Source organism: Sceloporus undulatus, chromosome 2, assembly GCF_019175285.1.
Source record: "Sceloporus undulatus isolate JIND9_A2432 ecotype Alabama chromosome 2, SceUnd_v1.1, whole genome shotgun sequence".
In the NCBI taxonomy this organism is placed as follows: domain Eukaryota; kingdom Metazoa; phylum Chordata; class Lepidosauria; order Squamata; family Phrynosomatidae; genus Sceloporus; species Sceloporus undulatus.
Window position 1 is genome coordinate 54,382,864 of NC_056523.1, and position 12,361 is coordinate 54,395,224.

The 12,361-nt window shown below is 39.7% G+C and overlaps 1 protein-coding gene across 1 annotated transcript in view; it reads left to right on the forward strand.

Moving 5' to 3' along the window:
* Window positions 1-8,831: 8,831 nt before the first annotated feature.
* The window catches only part of ABTB1 (ankyrin repeat and BTB domain containing 1), a 57,276-nt gene continuing 53,746 nt past the window's right edge, over window positions 8,832-12,361 (forward strand). Inside the window, exon 1 of the mRNA XM_042447464.1 lies at window positions 8,832-9,187. Coding sequence (XP_042303398.1) covers window positions 9,132-9,187 — 56 coding nt within the window. The 5' untranslated portion in view covers window positions 8,832-9,131. The remainder of the gene's footprint in view (window positions 9,188-12,361) is intronic.

Here is a 12,361-nt window from a genome sequence, read left to right on the forward strand (position 1 = left end):
ACTGAAGCAGTTGTAGTCTTTTAAAAACAAACAACAATGGCCACCATTCAGATATCTAAAACTGATTGATCCAATGAAATGACAATGACTTTGGCTTCACGAAAATCTCAGCACTCTTGCTCTTTATATCTTTTTAATTTATACTTGGTGAGATGAGAAGCTATATCCTGGATCATACATAAAAGTCACTCTGTGGTCCTTGAAACTTTCTTATCTGGCAGCTGTAACTCAGGTGATGAGCTTCTTTTGTTGGAGAATCCTGAATTGATCAAAGGAGAACTAGTAGCATTCACTGCAGTTCTCTTTTCCTTTGCACTTGACCTTTCTCTGTAAGGTAACAGCTTAAGTTGTGAGGTGGTCGAATGATGTTAGCAAGTATTTATAGTAGACATCCTGAGTAATGATGGATTCTTAAGCTGTCTGAGTGGCACGCTGTAGGTTAAACCTGTTCAAGCCCTCCTAAGGGCCACAATCCTTGTGATGATCCACTTTTAATCATGACAAATGATCTCATAGAGGTACCATATGTATGTAGGGGATTCTACAGAAATCAATGTGTATTTCTCCCAGAGAAGACCTGCAGTAGTAAGGTTATGTCTAGGCTAAAGCATTTAATATTACAAACAGCAAGAGATTGTCATGTGATGGAATGCTCTCCTGTGAGAGGATTCTTACAAACAGCAACTAACCATGTTTGAGAGCAAGCCAAGGTAGAACCCTTCTGACATTTGTCTTCATTGTGCAGGTCTGTTGTGTGTATGTCATTTTTTGTTTGTTTGCTTTAGGATGGAGGGACATTCAACCTGGTAAACCCACACCTTTATACTTACATATTCACTGTTGTTGGTAACAATCCGATTTCATGCTTTGCTTGGAATTTTTTCACAATGAACTCTGTCTATATAGGAAACTTACTGAACTTAGTAGTATGTCTGCCAATATTCAATCTTGGCTTCAGTTTGGGGATACGGAGCCAACAGGGAAAAGAAGACAAAAAGACAGGACTCATTGGGATTGTGATAAGCTTTAATGTCCTCCAGTCAGTAATGGACCTTGGGAGGAAACATTCAAAGAAACCAGAGAAATACACATAATGTAGTGGGCTGCTATCCTGATTTTATCTTTTTATTAATTAAAATATTTATATCTCATCCTTTACTCAAAGATCTCAGAGCTTAATATAAAACCAACTGAAAACTATAAATACAAATGTTTTAAAAAGAATAAAAATACATGAAACAGTTTCTCAATTTAAAAAAGACAATTTAAAACTGGTGAATACTATCCTGAATAATATTTGCAATGTAATAATATAAGGAGGATGCTGGAATCAAATTGGCACACTTGTTCCCCCATAGTGCTATGGGAACCATTGGCATAGAAAACTGAGATCCTGCAACTTGGGATAAGATTGAAATTTTTTTAAAATAAAACAATAAAATCTTTGTCGACTAATTTAGAATCTAGTACAGAAGCCTCTTAATTGATTTTTCAAAGAGCTAGTGGAGTACTGTGCACAGATTGCTTTAAAGATGCCATTCAGCAGGAATACCTTGGACATTGACTTCTCCTGAATTGCTAAAGAAAACAAAGCACACTTATCCTTTCCCAAATAAAACCCTTCTCCCATGAAAACTATTGGAGTGGAGGAATCTATTATTCAAGTCTTTTTATTACTTGCTTGAAAAGATGACACTTTAACCTTATAATCTTAACTGCTAGATTTTTATATTGCAATAAAGATCAAGATGGAGTGGAGTGGACTGACCATCTACTGCAGTGATTCCCAAATGGTGAGCTGAGGGTGCATAGACTACCACAAAGCATCTGGAGAAGAATGAAGTAAGAGGTTGGGGATTTTTTTTATAGATGTGAAAAAGACTGAAGCTGAAATCCTAAAATAATTGGGGGGGGGGGTCAATTAAACCTAATAATTCTTTCTTCTGAGAATTGCACTGATAATTTTAAACATTTGGGAAACACTGCATGAGTACAGCCTCTCTTCTAGTCTGCGTCTTACTTTTCTAAGCAATCTGTCAATGTTGGCCTTCATTTGGAAAGTTTCCTTAATATATGTAAGGGCAGGATTCTTTTCTCTATGGAAGTTTTACACATTGCAAAATGTGATGGTTTTATCTGTCATTTCACTTGCCAGCATATGTCCCTTAGTCACCAGTGGCACTTTTTGAAATAAAGTTTCTGGTCAAAACACAACAAAAGTCTCCTGTGCTCATTCCCTCTGACCCCCTTATTTATGCATGCATTCCCAGATAAACTTATTTTAAATAGAATGCTATCTTCAGTGCACAAAATGATCCTGCAGGTATGGTGTGTATGTGTGTGTGTGTATATATATATACACACACACACACACACACACACACCACACACACACACACACACATATATATATATGTGTGTGTGCAAGACAGCATTGCACTGTGTTTAGATGCTGAAAGGTGCTAGGACATACTGGAATCAAAACTGGAATTAAGGAAACGGCATAACATCAGGACCTGACATTTATTTGTCTTTGTATGAATATCAGGTAAATTAAGCTAAAAAACCAAACAAAATAGGCTGCTGCCACACTGCAGAAATAAAGCAGTTTGACACTGCTTTAACTACCATGGCCCAATGCTAGTGAACCATGGCATTTGTACTTTGTTGTGGCTACAGGACTCTGAAAGAGAAGGCTAAATATCTGACAAAACTATAAATCCCCAAATTCTGTAGCACTGAGCCATGGCAGTTAAAGCAGTGTCCAACTGCATCATTTCTACAGTGCAAATTAGACCTAAGGTTACATAATCAGCTTTACAGTTGAGGAAAGATCTGGATATTAAAACCTCAGTTCCATTCCAAATTATTTTGATTCCACTGGACTCAGTCTGCTGTAAAAACAACATCCAGTTTGCTCATCTGTACAGGAAAACACAGAATGGCTTGCAGTCTAGTAGGAACTGAAACCAGTTAAATTGTAATGGTCAGGCAGGAAGAAATCCACAAATAACCATTGGCTCAAGGGCCCTGAAATGAAAGAAACTGTTAACAGAAAACAAGGCTGTGCTCGTTACAATACTGACAGGTTTCATTATTTTCGCTCACTGAATATACAGTACTCATCATATGAAAATGCTCTGGAAGGATTCATGCCTATATCAACAATATTAGGGTGCTTCACTACCCAGAAAATGAGCTGAAATATGATACTTAGGTACTCCAAAATAAGATAATTACTGGAATATTCTAAAACAGAACAGCTCTTTGCATTGAACTGATCAAGTTACTGTCACATGAACTAGAAAACTAGGATTTGATACATGGAATCCAAGAAGCATTAATAATTGGAACATACATAAATGGTACAATCCAATCCAAAAATTTATTGACCATAAAGATCAGCCCTTTGGAACTGAGCATGACAATCTATGGTACTGGAAATGGGGTGCTACGTGGGAGTTATGCCCTTGCCTGTTCATATATATTTAACTATAATGATTAATATCCCACCTTTCAAGACATAATATCCTTAGGGACTGTGATCCCTGTGCCATAGATAAAAGTATCGATGGCAACAGAACCAGTGTGGTGAAGTGGTTTGAGCATTGAACTATAACTGGAGACCAGGTTTCAAATCACTGCTGGGCTATGGAAGCCCACTGGCTGACCTTGGACAAGTTGCACTCACTACCCGAGAAGAAGGCAAAGGCAAATGCCTTTTGAACAAATCTTGCCAAGGAAACCCTGTGAGAAAACCTAAGGCTAATCACCTTATGATTGCCATAAACCAGAAAAGTCTGAAGCTTCGCAACACACATTATAAGAACATGGAATGTAAGAAGCATGAACCAGGGAAAACTAAACATAGTACAGTATATTACTGAATACTAAACTTAGGGTTCTCCATGCCATCATATTACCCATTTCTGTGTATGGCTGTGAAAGCTGGACAATGAAGAAAGCTAATAGGAAGAAAATCCATTTGCAATGTGGTGCTGGAAAAGAGTTCTACTATGAATACCATGAACTGCTACAAAGACAAATAAATGAGTCCTAGAACAAATTAAGCCTGCATTTCCCCTGGAAACCAAGATGACTAAGTTGTCAAAGAAGGAACGGGTAAACCCTCACTGAACAAATTTTGCCAAGAAAACCCTGTAATAGCTTTGCCATAGGGTTGCCATAAGTCAGAAATTACTTAAAAGGACACAACAACAAGTGTATTTCATCCCTTCTTCCTTTTTGTTTATATTGAAGAACAGTTCTATGAAATTCAAATAGTACTCTATTGATTTACAATATTTACTTGATCCAAAGTCACAGCTGTTTAATTTAAAGCTGTAGTCTAGTGGTGTACTGATTTCAGCATTGGACTATGACACTGGAGATCAAGGTTCACTTCCTAGCTCCAGCATAAAAACCCACTAGGTGACCTTGGGCAAGTCACATTCTCTCAGCCTCAGAGGATGGTAATGGCAAACCTCTGAAGAAACTTGCCAAGAAAATCTTATGATAGGGTCACCTTAAGATCGCAACGAGTCAAAAATATCTTGGAGACACTGAACAACAACAAATGTCTTGTGCACATTTAATTTGGAAGAAGTTCCATTTAGCTCAGAAGGACTTAGCTTGGGTAAACCTTTTTTTAAATATTGTAACTACAGTATTTAAGTTTGTTTTGTAATCACATTTTTATCAGTACTGCTTTCATCAGGTTGTGAGTCACCTAGGATCCCAATCTAGGGGAAAAGTGGAATGAAGTTCAAACAGGAGTAGCTTTTACATCTCAAGATATAGCTCTGTGATCCTCCATTGTCATATTTCTTCCCCTAAAATTACTTTTAACATCTGTGGCTGATGGAGAAACTTGTGTGCTTTCAAAGCTTGTGTAATGCATTTTGTGCCTTTTAATTGGTCTGATAAATGTATCATTACAATGTATTTTTAAATTTGCTACAAATACAGTACAAATTTTAGGAGTTTTTCCCCACACCTGGAGGGGTGAAGTTGTATTTTTCTCACAGTTCCCAAATACGTAGCACATATAAATGACTTGCATTGTGATTTAAAATATATCTTTAATTTAAATAGCTTCTTCTGGTTTGCTACATTAAGAATATTCAAAAAGAGCCCAGAAGAAACAAAAAAAATAACAGGACTGAAAAATAGTTTTTTGTGAGTTTTTCGGGCTATGTGCCCATGTTCTAGAAGAGTTTCTTCCTGAAAAATGTTTCTTTAGTTCAAAACAAACTTTTCTTGTTAAAAAGAATCATTTTCTTCCAGAAAGCATTCTCTTCTAAAGATCCTTTCCCATACAAATTATTTGATGCCTACCAGTTCTGAATGCTGCAGCTCCAAAGGAAAAAGGCTGCAGTATCTCTCCTCCACCTTTTCTTCCCCTACTTCTCTTTTTCTTTTTAGCTCTAATTGACCGAGCATCTTGTTCTATTTTGAAAAACAGTAAATAAGGAGAACTATAAAATTCATTGCTAAAATGTTCATTTTCTGGCTTGCATGAGTCTTTAAGCTATCACATGTTCCACAGTTGCATGCACAAAAAAGATAACTTCAAGATTGTTTATGTCCTGTCACTCTCTCATGCCTTACCACACAGAAAGTAAAAGGAGGGTTTCCTTTAAGCCAGAGAACTCATTTGGCTTAAGAACTGGTTCTCAGTAGTCCAGGGTCCGATTCCCTGCTGGGCCATGGAACCTTGGGCAAGTAAGTCACACTCTCAGGAGTTTATCAGACAAGGGAAATTGGAAGTATAATCCAATGGCAATCTGAACGCAATCATGGGGTTTAACGTTATTGTGTGAGAGGCGATCACACGCAATTTCAGGCAATGGGAAGTCTGCCCAAATGCAATCATGGGGTTTCACGTTATTGTGTGAGAGGCGATCACACGCAATTTCGGGCAATGGCAAGCTATTTTTGGGCAATGGGATGTCAGTTCGAATGCAATTCAAATTCACGTAAATTCGCTGAACTAGCGAATTCACGTGAATGCGTTCTGGCCCCACTTTCTTTTCATTCGAAATTAAGAGAAATTCCTCCCATGTGATAAACTCCTCAGCCTCAGAGTAAGGCAAAGGTAAACCCCCCTCTGAACAAACCTTGCCAAGAAAACCCTGCAATAGGTTCACCTTAGGGTCACCATTGGTCAGAAACAACATGAAAGCACACAACAACAACACGGTCTCATTCCTAGCTCCGCTGTATAAACAAAGGAGATGATTCAAGATGAAGCTTTTGTTGTGTAATTCTCTTACTCCATTCACATCATTTTACAGGTAGCCCAGATGTCACCATTTTCAGTTTGCAGCCCTCCTGTGTCTCGCCTCACTTCATGTCAACAAATTCATCTCAACATCAATTAAAGAAGATAAGATTAAGTAACAACAGAATGCCTTTTGATTTATAGGACTAAGTATCTTCTGTCTCAAAGAACAATCCAATGTAGCTTTGAGTACATAAAGGTTGCTAAAAGCACCACTTCTTTTAGTTGATGGATTTTGAGCTTGGAATCACACATTCTATTAAATGAACCACAGCTAGAGGCTTTTTTAAAAAAAGTTTTAAAAGTATAGCTACAAATAAAAGGAAAACAAGATAAAGATGAGTTCAAAGATATAGTTGTGTTAGTCTGTAGAATCAATACATAGAGAGATCTTGTAGCACCTTTGAGACTAACTGAAAGAAAGAAGTTGGCAGCATGAGCTTTCCTAGACTTCAGTCTACTTCCTCAGATGCATATGGACAAAGATGAGAAAGCAAAAGAAAAAAGGGAGGCTAAGTACACAGGATATACCAAAAACATGTATCAAAATACATTTTCATAGTAGTTGACATATAGGAACTACACACGAGTAGCCAGAAGAATAAGATCTGACAGCGAAACAATAGTAGGATGTTTATCTTTCTGTCTTTGGAATATACAAATCTTTTAGCAACACTAAAACTGTGAAGGATTCAACCACACTGGCCATACATTAACTTTCCACATCACAGGAATAAAATGTAATCGAATATAAGCAGCCACAAATGCCATCCCCCCCCGATATAAAATTAACATGTGATGCACTTAACCAGTCAGAAAGGAGTAACCACTGAACATGCCCATATCATGTCACAAGGAAGCATTATCTGCATTACATCACCAGCCTATAATGGTTAAAAAACCCATATAAAGCACCCTTGAGACTAAATGTCTAAGATAAGCTTTTGTGGGCTCCAGTCCACTTCATCGGAAGTATGAAGATCCAACAGTTTTTCCAATAAGGTGTTGTTGTATGCCTCCATGTTTCCAATTTATGGCGACCCGAAGGCAAACCTATCATGGGGGTTTCTCGGCAAGATTTGTTCAGAGGTTTCCCACTGCCTTCCCTTGAGGCCGAGAGCATGTGACTTGCCCAAGGTCACCCAGTGGGTTTCATGGCCAAGAGGGGAATCGAACCTTGGTCTCCAGAGTTGCAGCTCAATACTTAAACCACTATCACTATGCCATGCCGGCTCTGTAAAAGGCAGAGTGGTGACCACTGTATTTGAAACATCAATTTTATCTGAGCCAAACTTATTTTAGATCTAAAGAGATATTAGATATTTTAGGTAAGATAGAGCAGTTGTCTTTGGTTTGATTTTCATAGTCCAGTCTAATTTATTATGCCACTTCATTAACATCACATTTTTTGCTCCCCAACAAACATTTACATAAAACTCAAAATATTACTCTATTGCTTTACATTAGTTCACTTGACCCAAATAGATGCAAATTGCTATCACAAATGCATCTATGGAAGTAGACTTTATAAAAGCTCATGCTGCCAACTTCTTTCTTTCTTTCAGTTAGTCTCAAAGGTGCTACAAGATCTCTCTACATACTTACATAAAACCTGTTGGTTTCGGGTTTCCTGAGACTATAAACTAATGCTCCCAACACAGCTGGATGGCCAAGGCACTCCGAGCTGATGTTCCACATAAAGACACCCAAAAGTGTTGCAATTGCAAATACTGCAATTGTTATTATTGTTGTTGTTGTTGTTGTTGTTTATTTATATAGAGCTGTATATACAAACAATAAAGTAGATAAAGTAAACCTGCCCATGGTGTACAATCTAAGATATAATAGCATAATACATATAAATAATACATAACAATACAGGAAAGGGTACAATAAAGTAAAGCAGGCAACATTTCTTGATAGTATTTGTCAGATCTTGACCACACAGTGGCACTGGAAGACAGTCCTAGGGATCCCTAGAGAAGTCTTCTTCTCTCAGGCAAAAGCATAGGCTTTGGGGTTATTTAGGGGTTTTCCAGATTCATGAAAGTCCTGGGTGACTTTTTGTGCCCCTAACCCCAGCGCATGTGGAGGAGGACCAGGGTGACAAGTATTCATAACCATAAAGGAGGGCAATTGGGCACCACAAAATGGAGGACAAGGCCGAAGAAAAGCTCAAAACACTCCTAGAAATGTAAATCCCTGCTTCTTAGCCAGAATGGAGGAGGACATTTTGGACTCCCTCCTGAACAGAGGAAGGTGGAGAATGGGCAGGCCCTGGGGGAGGAGGAGCAGGGCGACCAGGCCCCATAACCACAAAGGAGGGCAATTGGGCACCACAAAATGGAGGACATCATTCAACAACAACAACAACAACAACAACAATAATAATAATGAAGGGCAGGACCACAGAAAAGTTCAAAACACTCCTAGAAATGGGAACCCATGCTTCTTCTCCTTGGGCTGCTCAGAATGGAGGACGCTTTGGATTTCCCCCTGAACAGAAGGAGGTGGAAATGTAGGACAGGCCCAGGAGGAGGAGGAGGAGGAGGAGCGGGACCTGCTCAGAATGGAGGCAGCAGCGGGGCCTGCCTGGGAGCCTCCTGCTGAGTCCTCCTGGGCCTGGTGGAGCCTGCCCCGAAGAGGGCGGAGGGACTCGGGCAGCAGGGGCGGCTAGGCCTCTGTGGCGCCTCCTCCTCCTTCTCCTCTTCAAGAAGGAGGCTGGGTGGCTGTGTTCACTTCGGACTGGGCTTCTCCTTCCCAGCCAGGAGCGAAAGGGAAGGCGGCCCCTGCCCTGAGCCAGGCTCCTCTGCCGCTGGGCCAATGCGGGCCTCCTGGGGCCAGGGCCATGGACACCAGCGACCTCTTCACCAGCTGCAAGAAGGGCGACGTCTGCCGAGTGCGGTGAGGAGGAAGAGGAGGCCTCCAGGCCGGGGATACTGCTGGAGGGAGCCTGACGGGGGTCAGAGAGAGGGCCACGGGGCAGGGAGGACTAGGACTCCCCTCCCTCCCTCCCTCCCTCCTCCTGAGCACCACCAAGGAGCCTTATTCTTCTTATTCTTATTATAAGAGTGTGCTGCTTAGAGGCCTTATTCAATATCCTACATTTTGTTTTCCCTTTGGATGGCCTACTACATCTTTGGGTGTCTCTGTGTGTAAGACTGGTTCTCCTCTCTTGTGCTTCTGATATCATATATCACACACATATATATATATATATATATATATATATATATATATATAATTACTATTCATTTAACGTACAAACATAAATTCTCTTCACTTAGCAACAAAAAAATCAATCCTCATAACATATATTTCCATACATTTCCTGCCTCTTCTTTTACTTTAGAGCCTTCTTTATCCTCTTCTCCTCCTTCCCAGTCCTTTCTTCTTCTTCTTATGATTATGATTATTCCCTCTTCCTTTTTCTAATAATAATAATAATAATAATAATATTTATTTTTATCCTTTCCTTCTATGCAACATTAAAATATACAGTCCATATCCTCCAGTCCCACCCCCCTCTTAAAATACAATGAAATGATTTACAATATAAAATATAACCTAAAATAATAAACAACAATAAACAACAGTGACTGCAGCAATAAATAAATAAATAAATCAGGGCCCAACAGTCAGTTTTTCTTCTTCTCCTTTCATTCTCCAGTTGTGGTTCTGGCATCTTTACACCAGGAGTTTACATTTATACATCCCACCATGGTTTTAATATAATAATATGATATTTTATTTATATCCTGCCTCTCCAGTTGGAGTATTGAGACGGTTTACAGCATAAGATATAAAATATATACAATACAGAATTCCCTCCCCCGCAACTCTTAAAATTCCCAATTAGCAGTCAGTCCCTCACAAGAATAAAATAACATTTTATTCAAGGAATAGTGTGCACTTATATGCACTGTATAAATTTATACAAGGGATAGTGTACATTTATATACACAAGATAAATGTATTCAGGGAATACTATATAAATTTATTCCAGGAATAGTGTACATTTATTAAGGAATACTATATACATTTATACAAGGAATAGTGTACATCTATGTACACTATATAAATGTATTCAAGGAATACTATATACATTTATACAAGGAATAGTGTACATTTATGTACACTACAGTATATAAATGTATTCAAGGAATAGTGTGCATTTATATACACTATATAAATTTATTCAAGGAATAGTGTACATTTATATACATGATACTAAGCGTTTTGAGCTCTCCTTGCGTCAGGTCCTTGCGTCTCCTTGCATTATTATTTTTCTTGAAGACCTAGTTGTCCTCTTTTGTGGTCCTAGAGGACCTCTGGCCCCCCTGGGCCCTCCTCCTTTTCCAGAACCTGTCCTCCATTCCCACCTTCTGTCCAGGACTCAGGAATTCTCAAATGCCCTCCATTTTGAGCAGGACTAAGAAGCATGGGTTTAGAATTATATGAAGTGTTTAGAGCTTTTGTGAAGTCAAAGGCTTTCATGGCCGACATCCATAGTTTTTTGTGGGTTTTTCAGGCTATGTGGCCATGTTCTAGAAGAGTTTCTTCCTGACGTTTCTCCAGCATCTGTGGCTGGCATCTTCAGAGCCACAGATGCTGGCGAAACATCAGGAAGAAACTCTTCTAGAACATGGCCTCATAGCCTGAAAAACCTACAAAAATCTTTAGAGCTTTCCCTCATTTTTTCCTTGAAGGTCCTCCATTTTGCGGTGCCTAGTTGTCCTCATTCGCAGCGAGGACATCTGCTTGCCCTGGACTCAGTCAGGAGGACCAGAGGTCCTCCTCCTTTTCCAGGACATGTCCTACATTTCAACCAGAATTATTTCCAAAATGTCCTCCATTTTCAGCATGGCTAAGAAGCCTGGATTTACATTTCAGCTCTTTATTTTTGTAATGCCCTCTATTTTTTCTTGTCTTACATTTTGCGGTGCCTTGTCCTCTTTTGCAGTTAGGACATCTGGACACCCTGGGCTCAGAGGTCCTCCTCCTTTTCTAGGACCTGTCCTACATTTCCACCTTCTGTACAGGAGGAACTTCAAATAGTCCTCCATTTTGAGTATAGCTAAGAAGCATGGATTTACGTTTCTGTGAGGTGTATAGAGCTTTTCCTTGGTAGTGTTCTCCCATTTTTCTTTGAAGGTCCTCTGTTTTACAGTATCTTATCCTCCTTTGCAGTGATATCTCCAACATGCGGTCACCTTGGGCTCAGTCAGGGTGACCAGAGGTCCTCCTCCTTTTCCAGGACATGCCTTACGTTCCAACCAGAAGGAATACAAATGTCCCCCATTCTGAGCATGACCAAGAAGCATGGATTTCTATTTCCTTGAAGTGTTTTGAGCTTTTATTTGGCCACGTCTTCCCACATTTTCCTTAAAGCTCCTCCATTTTATGGTGCCTCGTTGTCCTCCTTTGTGGTTCGGACATTTGGTCACTCTGGGTTGAATGAGATGGTCGCCTCCTGCGCCCTTTGGGCCAAAATGGCTCTGGGGGGCCTGTGGAGGACGTAAGGCTGACAAAATGGGCCCCTCACAGGGGATGAGCCCCTTGTAGACCCATAAAAGATTTGGGGAGAAACTGGAAGGAATGGGGGAAGATTGAGGTAACTTTACCGTGCCTCAGGGCTTCTCCTGATTCTGTATATTTACTCAGATATGTGTTGTTTTCTGCCTTCAGAGTCGTTTCCTACTTATGGTGACCCTAAGGTGACTCAATAATAGAGTTTACTTGGCAAGATTTGATCAGAGGAGATTTACCAATACTGTCCCCTGAGGCTGAGAGAGTGTGACTTGCACACAGAGCTTTCAGGAAGAGTTAAAAGTCACCCTATGCGATAAAAACCACTACAACAACTGGGAAATAATTCGAAACATTTCTTGGTACTTGCACAAAAGTAATAACAGATGGACAAAAATGTTCTGTTCAATAAGAGAGAGCCTCTTTTATTATCGCAGCCAACTCTCAAGTTTGAAAGGTTAGGCTGAAAAGGTAAAATGGTAAGGAGTCTTGTTGCATCTTACTGCTTTATCACACTAAGGGGCAAACGGGATTTAAACAAGAGTTAAA